The sequence below is a fragment of the Macaca thibetana genome, chromosome 18 (genome assembly GCF_024542745.1).
Source record: "Macaca thibetana thibetana isolate TM-01 chromosome 18, ASM2454274v1, whole genome shotgun sequence".
NCBI lineage: Eukaryota > Metazoa > Chordata > Mammalia > Primates > Cercopithecidae > Macaca > Macaca thibetana.
This window is the reverse complement of record NC_065595.1, coordinates 35,041,944-35,060,833: the sequence shown is the minus strand read 5'-3', so window position 1 is coordinate 35,060,833 and position 18,890 is coordinate 35,041,944. Positions and strand designations below refer to the sequence as shown.

The following is an 18,890-nucleotide window of genomic DNA, read 5'->3' as shown; positions in this document are numbered from 1 at the left end:
AGGGATTTTTAGGTGTAAGGCTTTCTGCTGGGTGGTATAAATGCAGAAATTAAGGTAATCGCCCCTGATCTTAAAGGGGTTATAAAGTAGACACATTTTTTCATCAAAAGAAGTATAAAAATCTTTAAATTCTTATGGTTAGAAAATAATTTCTGAGTATACCCATTCTCAACTCCTACCTGGACACTTCAGCCCCACCACTTAAAAGAACATTATATTTCCTTGATTATATGATGTATATTATTGTCATATTTTAACATTTCTAAAATCAAGATGCATCTTGCAATTATGAATGGAAGCATTTTCTTCTTTATGATACCTAATTAGTGATCAATCTGACAGCTGATAACATCTTAGATTCCATGAAAGATGTTTAGGAAAAACCTTTATCATTACCACTTTTCGGCTAGACTTTTAATAGATTTCATAGCCACTGAATTTAACACAAGGCCTTTCCGGAACATTTCTAGTTTATCCAGTTGTATGGTGTCATGCAGATTCTGTGTCTAGATATCTGATTGCTCCTGCTTACTTTTTCTATGGTTGGCTTGGAGGGAAATTTTTACCAAGGGCCAGGGATGCTGTATCACCTCTTGGCCACCAGAGGGAGAGAGCGCATTGGAGAGGAACAAGTTCTCGGGCTTGTCGGATTTCAACGTCTCCTAAACCTTTCTGGCATGCCCCCTCTATGGCAGTGTGCCCACCCCTTACGGAAACCCTACCTACAGGGTCAGAATACAACGAAAGGCCTCCATTCCGGAGTGATGGCAGCATCAGGGTTAGTTAGACCTGAATGACATTTGCAGACCTACACAAAAATTCACAATGGTCTAATGAGCTCCTCCTGGGAATGAGAACGGTGCTAGACATGACAGGCGGTTCTGCCTGCAGAAAATGCATGGCTGGTGGGTGGCCCCGCACTGTTCTGAAACCACTGGAGACTCCTGAGATCCACAGGGATTTGTAAAGTTATCCAGAGAAGTGTTCCCTATCTAGCAGTCACCAGTAGCCTTGCTCACAATCCCTTCCTCCCCACTCCCTCTCTTCCTTCCATATTTATTTATTGAACCCTTACTACATGCCAGGCACTGTGCTAGGAGCTGGGGATGCAGCAATAGACAGAACAGAGGAGGCCACCATCCTCATGAAATTTAAGTTCTGATGGGGAGATAGAAACCATACAAATATACAAACCTCCCATGAGAGTATGTGACAGGAGAACATGGTGGGTGGATCTGCGAGGGTTTGTTTAGCAAGTGATCATTGAGACAAAGTCTGGCAGAAGTGTAGGGGTTGATCAGGAAGAGTGAGGGAAAGGTCTTCAAGCCAATGAACCAGCACTTGCAGAGACCCTGAGGTGAAAAGTGTTCAACACCTTACAAGCACTAAAAGGAGGCCAGCATGGGGCCAGGAGTCATGGAGCTGGAAAGCAAGGGACTCACTAAAGCACAGTGGGAGCTCAGAGCCTTGCACACCCTGTCAAAGAGGTGGTTTTCCATCTGAAACCATGATGGGCTTTAAGCAGAGATCCAACATGAGTGGATTTGAATATTAATATGGCACCTCTTCCCTGCGGGGCATGGCTTGGAGGAGAAACCTGGGAAAAAGTAGGGATATCCAAATGAAAGTCATTGAAGATGTGGTTAGAGGTGACAGTGGCTAACTGGTGACCATGAACGTGAAGGTATATTTTTTAGAGACAGAATTGTTGACTTTAGAAAGTAAGGAGAAAGGAGCATTAAGTGTGACTCCTGAGTTTTCTGAAGGAACAGCTTGGAAGGGGGAGACAGCTTTTCCTAGGGTGGTCACCTGTGAGGGAGCATAGGATTTGGGAAGGCAACATTATGAGTTGTTTTGGCAAATTAAGGTACTTGGAGCATCTATATGCAAGTGTAAAGTAGACAACTAAATCTATTAATCCAGTGCTCAAAACTGGGCTGGAAATGTGAGATTTGAGGGTCATCGGCATGGAGATGGAATACGAAGCCATGCTGAGGGCTGACATCACCTGGGTAGGAGCACCAGGGCTGAGAAGAGGGCCCGGAACAGGGGTCTGCAAAATGCTCCTGTTACATGAAGAAGAGCCTCCAAAGACAGTGTGAAGGAGCAACCAGAGAGGGGATCAGGAATAAAGGCCAAAGAGTGTGTCAAAGAGGGTGAACAACTCTCAGAACACCGCCGAGCAGCCTGGTGGGATGGGGACTGAAAGTGGACTTGCCATGGAGGCCCTAGAGACCACAGCAAAGGCAGCCATAGCAGAAAGCAGACTGAGCTGGACTAAAGAGAGAAAAGGGAAGCACCCAATGTTCACCTGAGGACAGCAATCCAACTTACAGTGAAAGCAATCTACTCAGTTATTACCCTTGTTCTCTAGCCATGTTCAGTTGTTTGGTGAAAGCATGGAAAAGTTAGACATTTGGGTTTATCCTGGCTGGAATTTTACCATACAAGCATGAAGGAGGGAGACAGGAGCAAGAGAGTTGGAGGAAGTAACATAAGGGGGCATGAAGTTAAGTTGGTCAAGGAGGGAAGGGAAGACAAGGGGCTGTGGGAGCTGAAGGGCTGTCAGAGGGGTCATCTGAGCAGGTGAGCCAAAGGTACAAGAGGAAGTGGCCAGAGGAGAGATCTGACTTTTGAGATTTCCAGTGTGTGTGATATTAAGCCCATGCTGGGACTGTGGAAATCGGCTGTTGAAAAGGCGAGGTGAAAAGGTCCACTGGAGATGAGAAGGACAAGGATCTAAGAAACCAGAGAATAGGATGATGAGTTATCTGCCTAGATATTGAAGCTGCTTAAAGTTCCTGGAAGGGGGATGAAGATGATTGGTAGGAGCACCTCAAGTCTTCATTGAATGAGACAGTGACCAGAGAGTCAATAACGCAGCAGTGAGCAGTTGGAGAGGATGGTATGGCCATTTGGGATAAGCCTCGAAGAAGGGTTTCTGCACAAGCAAGGTGAGTGGTGCTCAGAAGAAATTGTGGAGAGTAAGAATTCCTCTCGTTAGGAGCAGAAGAGGTAATAGCCCAGCGAAATGGAACTAATGCAAAATTAGAAAAGGGACTTTATCCCCTTTTGAAGGGAACCCTGCAATCTTTGAGCAGTGTCTGGAATGATAAGTATATGGAATGGTAGTACCCATGTTAGGGATCTGTAATCCCTGTCCTAAGAGAGACTGTCCTACACTCAAGGGATACAGCATGGAGCACGGAGCAATGGGGAAAGCTCTAGAGGAGAGGAGACTGCATGCAGGTCCAAAACCACCTCTCAAATAAATAAATAAATAAGATATAACTGAGCTGGAGGAGGCTAAAGAAGAATGGCACAAATGGCTGGATGGGAAGGAGAGAGTACAGCACTACCAAGGGGAAGCCAGACAAAACCAGGAAACTGAGGACCTTAGGCAAAGGATGTTCCAAAAGCAAGTCATGGCATAAGCCCTAACCCTGGTGGTACAGGGACAGGAGCCCCATGAAGGGAAGCTCCTTCAGCTGGGATGCACACAGCTTGCAGAAGAATAGACCAGTGTTTCCTACTGTTCCTGGGGAAAGGAAATAGGGAAGGGACTGGAAATGGTAGAGAGAAGAAAAGGAAGACTGGAGATCAATTGTAAGCAGTGTAGCCTCCATGGCAATTCAGAAGTAGTTTCTCTTAGACACCCCCCACCTCCAATCAGTACTGGATCTGTGTATACGTATCAAGGGGAAAATACATGTACCACTAACTACCACAATAGGATGGCACAACAGGCAATATGAGAGGCGGAGAAAAAACACTCAGTGATCGAGAGAAAAAGAGAGACTTCCATTCTAACTCAGTGGTCAGGGATATCTTCATCGACCAAATGGACATTCTTCTGGACTCGGAAGAATGGGAGGATTTTGAAAGGTAATGAGGTAGAAAAATGGCCTCAACTCTTTCTGGCAGCAAAGCTGCAGATCCCACGTGTGTCACCGTCCAACCCCCAGGACAGACCTGAGGTCTGAGACCAGCCTCAGCCAAGTCCCTCTGGGCCCCGTCCTGACTCACTAGCTCTTTCCCTTTCCTTCCGTCTAGTCCATTGATAAAAAAGCAGCTGTGCCCAGAAGGAATGTCTGACCCCCACAGCAGCCCTCTCCTGCCAGAGCCACTTTCCAGCAGATACAAACTCTACGAGGCAGAGTTTACCAGCCCGAGCTGGCCCTCGACATCCCCGGATACTCACCCAGCTCTGCCCCTCCTGGAAATGCCTGAAGAAAAGGTGAGGAGGGTTCCTCCTAGCATGTTTCCTGGGAGGGAGGGGATAGGAAAAGGGCATTAAAAGATGCCGCTTTCCTGCCTTCCCAAAGAACTTAGCACACTGAGAAAGTGCCACTGTCAGTACATGGTGACACCCATGGTCCGTCCTACCTGGCCTTAGATAGTGTGGTTTTGTGAGACATGATTTTAAGGACAAATACAGAATACAGGCACTCACTCACCAGTCTTCCAACCAGTCTCCAAAATCTTTCCCCTTAAACCTGCTCCCTGAACTACCCTACTGTCTCCAAATGGAAGGCCTTTGTTGAAATGCAGGCCATTAGCATCCTCGGTGGTAGCACAGAGGTAGACTGGCTGGCCACTGCTGCAGTGGAGAGGGACTCAAGACTGCTGGGATGGCCTTCCAGAGCTGTCCTGACGTGCAGTAAGGAAGTCCCATATCTTTACTCATCACTACTTTGAAATCACTACTTTGAAATTATCACTATTGGATCTGCTGTGCATACATGTATATCATAATTTTTAGTATGATTATCACTGTATTTCAGTATAATTGGTTTGGTTTGCAGTCCTATTATCTGATATTTGCAATTACAAACATTATTCTGAAAAGAAGCTCATGGGCTTCATTAAACTGCCAAAAGGGACCCATGGCACGAAGTGAAGAAATCCTGCTGTGAAGAAGGTGCATGGTCCCGGGAAGAGCAGGCTTGTACAGGGTACTCTATGCAGCCGCCGACAATGGGCATGTGTTTCACCCTTTGTCTCATGATCCTTTATTTTTATCAAAAAAACTGCCACTACCCTCTATCCCCAAATGTCTCTGGTCTCAGAAAGCTGTATCATTTGATGTCTTGTTGGTTTCTCCTAAAAGGATCTCCGGTCTTCCAATGAAGATAGCCACATTGTGAAGATTGAAAAGCCCAATGAAAGGAGTAAAAGGAAAGAAGACGGGGTGGCCCATCGGGACTCAGCAGGCCAAAGGGGCATCAGGCTCTGCAAAGCAGTGGGCTACCTCACGGGTGACATGAAGGAGTACAGGATCTGGCTGAAAGGTAGGAAAATACCCTGGGCAGAGGCAGCCAGACCAGGCCAGGCCGGGGAGACAACCCTCTCTCCGGTTTAGTCCAAAGCTGGTCCCTCCCTCATTCACCCTCACCCTGGGTGGATTCACCCAGGACTGGACCTCACCCAGCGCTGGAGTCCACAGCTGGGGGTACTTCAGCCCTAAGCTGACTCCAAGGGGATATGATATACCCTACTGGCCTGGAATTCTCATGGTTTCAGAATTAAATGCATTGATCTTAGTTCTTTGCAAATTGCTCGTTCCTATGTGAAATAGATACAGGACAACCATATTAGCAACAGATAAGCCATTTCCCAAGCTAGTTAACTGATCGTTCCTTCACTCGATTCACTTGTTGCACAGCCATTTATTAGGTGCCTATTATGTGCCAAGAAAATGTTGGCTTCATCCTTCCCAAAGCTTCAGGATTGTTTCCTTTTAACTTCTTCTCGAACTAAACACTGAAAGGAACACCACACTCTTCCATTCCCACTAGCCCCGACACCTGCACAAGTTGTCCTGGAAACCAAACCAGCAAACGAGGCAGAATGTATGCCCCTCTCCTATACCTGGCCTCCTCCAGGCCCTGACTCAGTACTGATTTTCACAGTTGGGCTGCGACAATTTCTTCCCCAGTGTCTTTTCTTCAGGCTACTTTTTCTGCTTCTCAGATACCAGCCCTCAACTGAGTCATCCAGCACTACAGAAAAAAGAATTTCCTACCCCCCACCCCCAACCTTCCAAAACCCTTTCTTTTGGACCAATAAATTTCCCTTGGAAAAAAAAGAACCTCCCAGAGCTTCTTTTCCAACCAAGCCAATGGCTGGAACAGCGTTAAATTAGTCTCAGCACGGTGCCTCTGGCTATATGGCAAAACCTACCACCCACTGCAGAATGATTGCTGGGCCACTGAGAGATGTGGGCTGGGCACCAGCCTCCCCTCTACCCCCACCCCTCCATCCCCACGCCCGGCCTGGCTGAATGGGAAGTGTCCTGGCTTATACATCCCTGTTTTCCTTTGTTGCCATGCCAACCAGCAGCTCAGCACAGCAGCCCAAGCTGGACCTGCTGATGGCTCGCTCTCTCTCTTTCAGACAAGCACCCTGCCCTCCAGTTCATAGACTGGGTCCTGAGAGGGACTGCTCAGGTGATGTTCGTCAACAATCCTCTCAGCGGCCTCATCATCTTCATAGGGCTACTGATCCAGAATCCCTGGTGGACAATCACTGGGGCCCTGGGGACAGTGGTCTCCACCTTAACAGCTCTCGCCTTGGGCCAAGACAGGTGGGTCCCTCTCTATAGGGATTTTAGCAAGATGCGTGGGACAGAAAGTAGAGAGGTGTTTACTTGAGTAATCAGCCGACCTGACCCTCCCAGACAGCCAAAGTCTCCTGAGTATCAACTTTAAGCAGGTCACTGATGGTCCTTGCAGAATTACACTGCTCCTGCTCACAGCATGTGACAGTGTCAACATTCACTTGACTGTGGAGACTTCTGCAAACACTGTCTCAGAGGGAGGTGCAGAGGAATAGCTAAGCTGTTCTTCCCTCACAGAGCCTACCATCTAGTTGAAGGAGACAAGATTAATAGGCAATGAATGTCTCAGAATAATACGGTACAGTATGTGATTGAGTTCAGAGAAGACAGACATCACCAAGTGCTGGGGAGATTAGAGAGGCTACTTCCTAGCTATAAAGGTTTGATATGGGGGACTGGAGAGAAGGCAAGGAGAGGGGAGGACAGTGTGGGAAGGGGCTCTGAGGAAGGGAAGCAAACAGGGCCAGCAGGAGGCATAGATACAGATGTGGAAGAAGCTGGCCTCGCACTGGCTGTGCAAAGTCAAGTAACAACAACAAGGGCCAGGCACGGTGGCTCATGCCTATAATCTTAGCACTTTGGGAAGCTTAAAGCAGGCAGATCACTTGAGGCCAGGAGTTTGAGGCCAGCCTGGCCAACATAGTGAAACCCCATTTCTACTACAAATACAAAAATTAGCTGTGTGTGGTGGCACATGCCTGTATTCCTAGCTATGCAGAAGGCTGAGGATCTCTTGAACCTGGGAGGTGGAGGTTGCAGTGAGCCAACATCGTGCCACTGCACTCCAGCCTGGGTGACAGAGCAAGACTCTTTTTCAAAAAAAAAAAAAAAAAAAGGCAAGAAAAGAAAAGAAAAAATAAAAAAGAACAATAACAATTCACATTTTGTAGAACTTGACCACTTCCTCAGACTTTGCCATATATTATTCCAGTGGTTCCCAAACTTTCCTGATGGTCAGAATCACTTAAGGTGGTTGTTAAATAGTTTCAGGCTGGGCACAGTGGTTCACACCTGTAACCCCAGCACTTTGGGAGACCTAGGCGGGAGGATCACAAGGTCAAGAGATTGAGACCATTCTGGCCAACATGGTGAAACCCCGTCTCTACTAAAAGTACAAAAATTAGCTGGGCATGGTGGCACATGCCTGTAGTCCCAGCTACTTGGGAGGCTGAGGCAGGAGAATCGCTTGAACCCAGGAGGCTGAGTTTGCAGTGAGCCGAGATTGCGCCACAACACTCCAGCCTGGTGACAGAGCGAGACTCTGTCTCAAAAAAAAAAAAAAAAAAAAAGAAATAGTTTCAGTCCACCCCTCCCCTTCCTCTCATAGCTATGCCAATTCAGTGGATCAGGGAGTGTGTACTTTTTTTTTTTTTTTTTTTTTTTTTTGAGACGGAGTCTCGCTCTGTCACCCAGGCTGGAGTGCAGTGGCGCGATCTCGGCTCACTGCAAGCTCCGCCTCCCGGGTTCACGCCATTCTCCTGCCTCAGCCTCCCGAGTAGCTGGGACTACAGGCGCCCACAACCGCGCCCGGCTAATTTTTTGTATTTTTAGTAGAGACGGGGTTTCACCGTGGTCTCGATCTCCTGACCTTGTGATCCGCCCGCCTCGGCCTCCCAAAGTGCTGGGATTACAGGCGTGAGCCACCGCGCCCGGCCAAGGGAGTGTGTACTTTTAAACAAGGTCCTCCTGGATGCTTCTGATGCTTGGGAAACACTGGATTATCCCCTATCTTAGTGTTTTTCAATTTGGGGATCACCAACCCATTTCCAGATCATGAATTAATTGTCAGCAGCATCTTTTAAAGTTAAAACAATAGCATAAAATAAAACTGATGAGAGTAGTCTATATATGGTAATGGTAAATATTATTTGGTGAAATTTTTGTTTATGTTGGGGATGTGTGTGTGGGAGGGAGGGAGAGAAAGAAAGAAAGTGAAAGCTAAGTCATAATATAAAATGCATTTCTTACAGTGGGTTTCTCTCAAAAAAAAAAAAAAAAAACTAAGAAGCACTGTCATATCTTGTTAGCTGTGACTCTTACCACCATTCACAAGGCACAGTGAAGGCAACAGAGTCCACATCTTGCACGTGGGGAAAAGGAGACTGGAAGCGGAGAGATACCTACCAAAGGTGCCACAGCCAATGGGTGGCAGGACTTAGGCTTGGAGGCATGACCTGCATCTTCTGGGCTCAAGGTCATGCTGTCCCCATCATGGTACCTGTGAGGACAACATGGCCAGAGGCCCATTGGTAAACCCAAAGTAATCAGAGCTGGATGTGTTGTAACCAACGTCAGGCCCAGCTGACGTTCCTCATTCCACTGAGACAAACCCGTGAGTCCTCCTGGCCCTGAGGAGAAGTTGCTCATGCACCTCTAGGGTGGCCTTGGAGGACCACTCCGATTCTAGCATGCTAGGAGGCCATTCGAGGTCAGATGGATGAGGGGCTGAATTCTTCTGAGTGCAGATCTGGTGGGTGAGATTAAAAATGGGCTCCAGCCAGGATCTTGTGTCTGCTTTGGTTAGTGGGCCTCCTATTCCTTGTTCCCAAGTACCTGTCAACCATGGGCAGCTGGCATAGAACTGGGACCCTGGCAGATCAGCCCATGCCTCACTGCTTCATCACTGTGTGCTGAAATTTACCTGGGGTGAACTCTGTGCAGCCCACTGCCTTCTTAGCTGTGTGTCTCAGGCAAGCACTTCCCCCTCCAGCCCCATTATCCTGTCTGTATAATCTACTGTCCAGCTGAGACGAGCCCAAGACCCTCCCTGCACTGACACTCTGATTCTTTGATTATCCTCCCCACCATTAATCTACTGGTAAACTTGCCAAGCCATTCAGAGAGTCGCTTCACAGACTTCAGTTTTACAAGGGGGGACGCACACCAGGCATGCCTAATCCTCACAAACATCCTGATTAAGAATTTAAGACAAATTGCATCAGATAAAAACCTAGCCCCTCAGCTTGGCTCCCCAAGTGTCATTTGATGGGTCTTATGCTACCTAGTGCTCAATCAACATCACACTTGTCCCTAGTTAAGTACTTTTGCTTCTGTGATCCCTGACACCAGCTGTACCTGTCTATCTAATTCTACCATTCCCTGGAATCCTTCCTCCCACAGGGAGCCACTCCTGATTCCCTCTGTGCTCTCTGAACCTTTCTTTCTCTCTGAACAACCACAGAACACATCCCAGCACTAGACTGAATTGTTCTGTAAGTTTTTTTATTCTTCTTTCTCTGGCTATATTCTAAGCATGTTCAGGAGAAGAAGTTGGTTTCCAATATGCCATATACACCCACAGTGCCTAGAAAAGATCTAGGCTTTGTTGCTGACAGGTTGGTGCCTTGTTCTATGCCATAGGCTCAAAGCTGTAGCCACTGGACACAACATCCATACACATGTCTTCTAAGGAGCCACGAGCTCACTGCTGTCCACAATGAACCACTGACACAGTTGCATATTCTTTTTTTTTTTTTTTTTTTTTTTTTGAGACAGAGTCTCGCTTAGTCGCCCAGGCTGGAGTGCAATGGCGCAATCTCGGCTCACTGCAAGCTCCGCCTCCTGGGTTCACGCCATTCTCCTGCCTCAGCCTCCCGAGTAGCTGGGACTACAGGCGCCCGCCGCCTCGCCCGGCTAATTTTTTGCATTTTTAGTAGAGACGGGGTTTCACCGTGTTAGCCAGGATGGTCTCGATCTCCTGACCTCGTGATCCGCCCGCCTCGGCCTCCCAAAGTGCTGGGATTACAGGCGTGAGCCACCGCGCCCGGCCCACAGTTGCATATTCTAAGCATGACCTCTGCCACTCCTGCTACCCTTTAATCACCCCCGCTGTCCCCACCCCCAGTTCCCCACTAGCCTAAGACTGTACTTTACAGATGGTAACTGAAGGTCAACAACACCAACGCTGCAGTTCCCTGATGGAATGTGGTCTGAATGGAGACCTTTTTGGCATTGGTGTTGAACATAATTTTGTATATTTTATAGTCAGGGAGGGAAATCCAGAAGCCAGCAATGTTTTAGTAAAAACAAGAATTCTGGAGGGACACTCTCCACAGAGTGGGGCAGCTATTGGTATTAAAACAAAAAAAAGCACTAAATTATATCACCAAACACAAAAGGGAAACTGTAGAGAAAATGCAAACACACTAAAAATAATGATTCTCCCAAAACGTGGATTTCTGCTCTTGAAGTGCTCCCCAGTGGTCTTCTCTGCCACCTCCCTCCATCCCACCTGCTGCCTGTCTCCAGCTGCCCCCGTATCTTCCTGGCCTCAAGAGCAGCTGATGACACAGCTTGTCCTGTGTCTAGTACAAGTGTCCACACATGTGCCTTGTGCTACAGCTTTCTTGCAGGAAGCTGCCTAGATATGCGCTCTCCTGCCCCTTTCCCATCCTCCTGCTCTCCTCTTATCTAGGTTACTAGACCTCCTGGTCACTACAGAGGTGAAAGGTCCTCCCCCTTCCAGACCTAAGCCACAGCCCCTGCTGGGTTGGAGCCCTCCTCTAGCCAGAATTCCCTTCCTGCATCTCAGGGAGCCCTAAGCTTCCAGAAGCTTCTGCCATGCAAGAACAGCCAAGACATGGTAAGGTTTAGCATGCCCACATGTTCAGTCAACAAATACTGGCTGAGCAGCCTCCATGCACAGCCTCCTTGACATTGCTTGGTTACTGGGCCACAGCAACAGACACAGAGACACACTTCAGCCCTCATAGAACTAAAGTGAGTGCAGAGGGACTGACCACAAGCACACACAGGTCATTCCTTGGCAGGGGTCTTGCAGTGCAAGCTGCCCACACCCCTCTCTCACCCACAACCCATGCCCCTCACCCGGCAGAGCAATTAGAAAGGTCAAGGACAGTGTTTATTAGGATCAAGAGGAGAATTGTAGGTGCTCACCCCAGCTTCTCCTCTGATAAAGAAGGAGGTGCCAGACTCGTGCATGGATACTATACCACACTTCTGGGCCATTCCTCACCAAGGAGCACCTGGGAACCCGGAGCTAAACCAGCTTATTCACTCTGGTGCAGACATGCAGAGAGAGAAAGTACCCAGATTCCAGCTACAGATAATTTTTTTTTTTTTTTTTTTTTTTTTGAGACAATGTCTTCCTTTGTCACTGGAGTGCAATGGTGAGATCTTGGCTCACTGCAGCCTCAACCTCCTGGGCTCAAGTGATCCTCCCACCTTAGCCTCCCAAGTAGCTGGGACTACAGGCATGCACTACCACACCTGGCTACTTTTTGTATTTTAGCAGAGATGGGGTTTCACCATGTTGCCCAGGCTGGTTGAACTCCTGGGCTCGAGTCATCCTCCCGCCTTGGACTCCCAAAGCGCAGGGATTACAGGCATGAGCCAGTGTGCCTGGCCAACTACAGAGAATTTTACACAATGTAATCATAACACTCTTTCTCCTTCCCTCTCTTCTCTCTCCCTTTCTCTCCCCAACTCCCACACACAACTTCCATGTGTCACACCTCAGGTTTCTATTATATTTCCCCCTATACTTAGCAGTCTAAGTCTCCCCTGATAAGCAAAGAAGAGCTTCGCCACAGAAAAAGTGCATAATTTTAATTGTTGATCAGCAAGACAAGGAGGGGGTGCAGGTGTGTGTTTTATCAGGAAAGGTGCTGGCAGCTATGTGACTGCCCAATATTCACTGAGCGAACTCACTTTTTTCTAAGCATTATTATTAAAGGAATCACCTAAATGAAGCATATCCTCAAAGCACCAGGAGGGAGGGGCCCATTAACACCACCAACTTCAAATGCAAAGTTACTCTGTTTCCCCACCAGGTCTGCCATTGCCTCAGGACTCCATGGGTACAACGGGATGCTGGTGGGACTGCTGATTTCCGTGTTCTCAGAGAAGTTAGACTACTACTGGTGGCTTCTGTTTCCTGTGACCTTCACAGCCATGGCCTGGTGAGGCACCTCATTTTTTCTGCTCACAGCTCCATGGGGCCCCAAGACATTTGTGTGTCTTACACTGGCCAGAGACAGGACATACACATGTGGGGCCCAGCCCCTTCACAGCCAGGCTAGCTTGTCTGACACTGTGAAAGCCCATGAGTTCTCTTGTAACACAAGGGGGTCATTTGGAGATATGGAATAAGGAGGACTATTTTGTTTGTTTGACACAGAGTCTCGCTGTGTCACCCAGGCTGGAGTGCTGTGGTACAATCTCGGCTCACTGCAAGCTCCATCTCCTGGGTTCACACCCTTCTCCTGCCTCAGCCTCCCAAGTAGCTGGGACTACAGGCACCCGCCACCATGCCCGGCTAATTTTTTGTATTTTTAGTAGAGACAGGGTTTCACCATGTTAGCCAAGATGGTCTCGATCTCCTGACCTCGTGATCCGCCTGCCTCAGCCTCCCAAAATGGTGGGATTACAGGCATGAGCCACCGCACCTGGCCAGGAGAATTCTTTAAATCAACAAGACAACTTGTGTTTTATTGCAATGGTAATCTTCCTGAATGACATTCTTAGTAATAAAGGTCAGCATTTCCTAAGTTATTCCTGCTTGCTTGACATAGTGCTAAGCAGGGCTTATGCAGTGCTAAGCACGGCTACATTTGCCCACAGTTTACAGAAGGGAAGACCAAGGCATGCAGAGATTAAGTCACTTGCCGCAGGTTGTACTTTTTGGAAGTTTTTGATGCTGGCATTCCAAATCCAGTATGCACTATTAAACCGCAGGTTGCATGGGAATTGTCTATTATGTGGCCTAACCAAGACCTAAAAGCTGAAAACCTGCTTGTGATAGAAGCAGAGAGCTTTCTTGGAACAGAATATTTATATGTAAAGCATAGAATCTTTGAACTGGAAGTATCGGTTGAGATCTTGCTGGGCAATCACCTCATATTGTAGATGAAATAAGAAGGTCAGGATGAAAGGGGGGTTAGGAACAAATATTCACCGAGTGAGGGGTTGCTGGGCCATTCACACATGTGATCCTTAGTTCACATGAATTTACAGCAGGTCTGTCGAGCATCTCAGGGTCTCTGCTGTGTGCTCGCTGTCATGGTGAACCTTTGTCCCCCAGACCCTGACTTCACATGTGTATACCACCCTGTTCTCAACTGCCCTCAAACAGGGTGATTTATTCCTATTCTCAGCAATAAATCAGACAGAATGATTTATTTTTAACATCTCTAAGAAGTAAATGCCTTTCTTTGGTTTCAAAGTCTGCAGTTACTAAAACCAGTTAGTTTAATTTAGCTTAAGTACTGTTTTATTGCTTTTTAGTAGTGCTTGCAAATAAATTACTACATTAAGCATTCTGGGCAATTTAGTTTTCTTCTTAGGGTTTCTTTCTTAATCCATTGGGACAAAAAGCTAAGACAGTCATTTCTATGGGGATTTTCTTAATGCCCCCCACATTCCCGCCTGTGAAAAGGAGAACTTGCCTTCATTTGCATACATTTGGTTTAAAACTACATAGATTAAGCCCCTCAGCACAGCTCCTCAGCCACATTGCACTGGCTGGCAATTAGACTTCAGTGCCCTCCATCCCACTTCCCAATTTAAAGGACAAAAAACACTAAGCACCCCACCCTGGGCTCTGTGCTATTACTCCAGTGCATTCATCAATCCATTTATGGGGTCCCTGAAATTCAAGTCATAGGGCAGGTATTAGTAGTGCCATTTTCCAGGTTCGTTCAGTAAACAAGTATCTATTGAGTGCCTGAAACTATTTGTTGAGTGAAAGGTCGATCCCAGATGCTGGGAATATTTGTAAACAAGGAAAAGTCTCTATTCCCTTGGAGCTAACATTCTTCTTGGCTAAGACAGAAATAAACTTATAAACTAGTTAATAAAAGGGATCATTTCAAGATGTGATAAGTGCTTTGAGGAAAGCAAGAGAGGCTAAATGGGACAGCAAATGATTCCAGACATGTGTGATCAGAGAAGACAACTTTGCAGAGGGGACATTTGAGCTGTCGCCTAAATGATAAGAAGGCATCTGTCATCTGAAGACGTGGGTGAAGGATGTTGCAGGCAGAAGCAGCCCCCAAATGGGGAAGTGTGATGATGTATTCTAGGAAGACAGACAAGACTGGTGTGGCAGAAGCCCAGTGAAGGATGGAGGAGTGGCAGGAGGGGAGGGCAGAGACTCAATGAGAGTCAGACCAGGTACACCCTGAAGACCCAGTAAGACTGATTTCTGTATCAGCTTATCAGCTGTGATAGAAAGCAGTTGGAGAGTTTTAGGCAGAGGTGTAATGGGATATGGTTTAAATCTAAACAAATCACTCTGCTTGCAGGATGGAAACGGATTTTAACTGGAGTAAGACTAGATACTGGAAGCATCTGCTACAATAATCCACAATTATCTGCTACAAAACCCCACAGAGATGACAGTGTTTAGATTAGAGTAATATCCATGAACATGGTAAGAAGTGAGTGGGTCTGGGGTATATTTTAAGGACAACAGAGGCAACACAACTTGTTGGGATGTTGTGGAATACCAAGAAAAGGAAAAGAAAAGAAAATCGAATACACTCCTATAATGTGCCCGAGTACCTGGGTTAATACAAAAGACCAAGAGAACTGGTTGTTGTTTCACGCGTCCGTGTGAAAAGATCACCAAACAGGCTTTGTGTGAGCAACATGGCTGTTTATTTTACCTGGGTGCAGGCAGGCTGAGTCCGTAAAAGGAGTCAGCAAAGGATGGTGGGATTATCATTAGTTCTTATAGGTTTTGGGATAGGCAGTGGATCTCACAAAGTACATTCTCAAGACTGGGGAGAATTACAAAGAAACTTCTTAAGGGTGGGGGAGATTATAAAGAACTTTGATCAGTTAGGGTGGGGCAGAAAAAATCACAATGGTGGAATGTCATCAGTTAAGGCTATTTTCACTTCTGTGGATCTTCAGTTGCTTCAGGCCATCTGGATGTATACATGCAGGTCACTGGGGATATGATGGCTGAGCTTGGGTTCAGAGGCCTGACAGTTGGTGGCAGGAGACAGGATACAAATTAAGAATTCTGTTTGGACACATTATACTATGGACTTCCAAGTGGAGATGTTGTAAAGGTAATTGGATATACAAATCTGGAACACAGTGATATGATCAAGATTCGGGAGGCGGAAGCACACAGAAGCTTTCATCTATGGTACTAAAGGCAATCACCCAACAGAGAAGATTTTTTTAAGAGAGAGAGAGAAAAGATTCAAGACAGAATCATATGCTTTTCCATCATTTAGAAGTCTGGCAAGAAAGGGGAAAAACCATCAAAAAAGACTAAGAAGGAGCAGGCAAGAAGAAAACTAAGAAAATCCAGTGTCACGGTAGCCCAGACAGAAAGTATTTCAATAGGTGGGCAGGTCCAACTGTCAAATCAAAGCAATGGGGAATGACCATGGACTTGGCAAGATAGATGCCATTGGTGAAATGGACAAGAGCCATTTCCATGGTGTAATGAGGGCACACACCTGATTGAAGTGGGTTTGGGAAAGACTAGGAGGAAAAGATTGGGGACAGCACAGAAAGCCAAACATTTCGAAGGATATTGCCCTGAAGGGAGCAGAGAAATGGAGCCACAGCTGGAGTGGCCATCAGGTTAAAGGGGGAAGATGTTTAAAGGTAGAAGACACTAGAGCATGTTATATCCTGATGAGAATGATCTGAAGAAAAAGAAGGGATTAAAGCTGTAGGAGAGAAAGGAGAAAATTACAGGAATGAAGTCCCTGAGGCAGATTAGATCCAAAGAAAAGGGAAAAGAATTGTCCTGATGAAGGAGCAGGGACGCTTCAATTATGTGAAAAAGGCGGAGAGGCAGAGTATGTGGGAAGAAAGCAGACAGGGTGTGGATTTTATGGCTGGGAAAACAAGCCTTTCTCATCTTGTCACTTCTATTTTCTTAATGAAGTAAAGCCAGGTGGTTGGCTGAGGCTAAAGGGAAGCAGACAGTAAAGATTTGAGGAGAAAGGTGAAAATGTGAAATACTTGTCTCAGTAAGTTGGAGAGTTAATTGGCAAGGGACGTGTAGGAGGGTTTTCAGGAAGTCTTAAATGCCTTTTTGAAATTCATGGTCATTCATTAAAAGCAGACCATTTAAACAAATCATGCAACTTCAGGTTTTGCCCAGCAGGTCACTGAGTGTGGGTGATGTGGGGTATTCGGTGTCTAGGGTGGCTGGTGCCTTCCAGAGGAAACTGAAGCTAAGGGAGATTAATTACCTAACAATGTTCCTTCAGCCTGTACCCATAGGAGTGAGTTAGGATTTGCGCTAAGCTTTGTCTGTCGCCAACATCCATTCTCTTTCCAAGGAAAAGGTGAAGAAGACAGAGGGTAAAACAACTGAAGGTCCTATTTTTCCCCTGGCAGTTTCCAGAGTAGCTCCAAGTATTTTTGCTGAAATTAGACCTGCAACTTGCCCATATGCCATTGCAGCCTCCTCCTAGAAGGTCAGTCTTCTAAAATGTTATCACAGCCCTGAACAATAGTCATTGTACACCTTGGTGATTCAAAGGCAACACGTTACATTTTGTAAGGGTCACATTTTGTTTAGTTTTCTCGGTTTAAAAAACAAGGAAATATTTCCATTATTTTATAAAGTGTTTTACTCAAAATAAGTTACGATATTTTTAAAATGTGTTTCTCAGTGGTGTAAGCTTATGAAGCAGATGACAATAAATTGGCCAAAAAAAAAGAAAAGAAAAGAAAAAAAGGTAAGAGCTGAAATTGAATACCTTATTCCCTATCCCAGATCAGTGGAACACTGGAGTCTCAAGGGGGCCAGAAACGCTGTGCCTAGGAGAGGAGTCAGTGGATGATACAGTGGCCAGAGCTGCTGAGACAATGTAGACCTCAGGATGTCACAGGGATTAACCGTTTGTCTCTTCCATCTGCAGCCCAGTTCTTTCTAGTGCCTTGAATTCCATCTTCAGCAAGTGGGACCTCCCAGTCTTCACGCTGCCCTTCAACATTGCAGTCACCTTGTACCTTGCAGCCACAGGCCACTACAACCTCTTCTTCCCCACAACACTGGTAGAGCCTGTGTCTTCAGTGCCCAATATCACCTGGACAGAGATGGAAATGCCCCTGGTAAGTTACCCAGTGGTGATGAGTTGAGACCCCCATATTCCACTGCAGGCCTTCTTGCCAACCAATTTGTGGATTACCCATGCTCTCAGCTTCTCTAGAAACTTCTCTGCCAGATGATGGGCCTCAGCAGGGTATCAGAAAAGGTTGCTGCCATGTCCATAGATCCTTTCAACAAGTACTTATTGAACAAGTAACGCGGCCTGGATACTTTTTCAGATACTGAGAACACACAAAGATGACATCCTGCTCTTGTGAAGCCTGCATTCTATACAGGGAAACTCCAGCACACAAGTGAACAGATAAGCGTTGACAGTACAGAATCATGGTGGTTGAGTAAAAGATATTAGATAAAATGTATAGTCAGATAAAGGGGCAAGATACTAAAATAAACATTTAAAATTAGGATTTTAAAGGCATTAGCATAGAAGGCAGAGGGTTAATTTTTATATACTCTCTCTCTTAGTGGTTCTCAGGCAGGGATAATTTTGCCCCTTGGAGACATTAGGCAATGTCTGGAGACATTTTTATTGTCAAGACTAGAGAGGTGCCACTGACATCTAATGAGTAAAGGCCAGGGACGCTGCCAAACATCCTACGATGCACAAGACAGCTTCCCCCTGCCCCTGCAGAGAGTAATACAGAACAAAGTGTCAATAGGGCCAAAGGGGAGAAACCCTGCTTTCTGTCCTTTTGTGGTAAATGTACATATTCATTAATCTGCTGATCTCTAGACATTGAAGATATAGGAATATAGTAAAGATCTAACATAAGATTAAATATATAGAATTGTAAAACTTTGGCCTTGTTAATGAACAGAGATAGCTAATAGCTAATACTTAGCAAGCTTACTATGTATCAGATACTGTTCCAAGCCCTTGACATATTAACTCATTTAGCCCTCATAATATAACCTAATACTGTAGGTACCATCATTATCACTATTTTATAGGTGAGAAAACTAAGACACAGAGAGGGTTAGTTGCCCAAAGTCCAACTGCAGATAGTGCCTGTTCTTAAACCCCAGGCAGCCTGACACAAAGCCTAAGCTTTGAACCATCACCCGCCTAGTCCAAGGCAGGACATGTACATGCAGCTTGAACAATCCCAGTGAGGCAAAATCCCCTACTTATTGGTGCAATCCACCCTGTCATGTTGCAGTGTTCTTTACCTTCATCAGAAATCCATCTCCCTTTTTCTTTCACCCATTGGTTCCAGTCTG

The 18,890-nt window shown here is 46.2% G+C and overlaps 2 protein-coding genes across 2 annotated transcripts in view; both read left to right on the top strand.

The window, feature by feature from the left end:
- Nucleotides 1–18,890, top strand: part of HAUS1 (HAUS augmin like complex subunit 1) — a 983,957-nt gene that overhangs the window by 482,657 nt on the left and 482,410 nt on the right. The window lies entirely within an intron of this gene.
- SLC14A2 (solute carrier family 14 member 2) overlaps nt 3,945–18,890 on the top strand; it is a 58,985-nt gene continuing 44,039 nt past the window's right edge. The window contains exons 1-5 of the mRNA XM_050767983.1: nt 3,945–4,237; nt 5,111–5,291; nt 6,397–6,586; nt 12,412–12,540; nt 17,479–17,671. Coding sequence (XP_050623940.1) covers nt 4,088–4,237; nt 5,111–5,291; nt 6,397–6,586; nt 12,412–12,540; nt 17,479–17,671 — 843 coding nt within the window. The 5' untranslated portion in view covers nt 3,945–4,087. The remainder of the gene's footprint in view (nt 4,238–5,110; nt 5,292–6,396; nt 6,587–12,411; nt 12,541–17,478; nt 17,672–18,890) is intronic.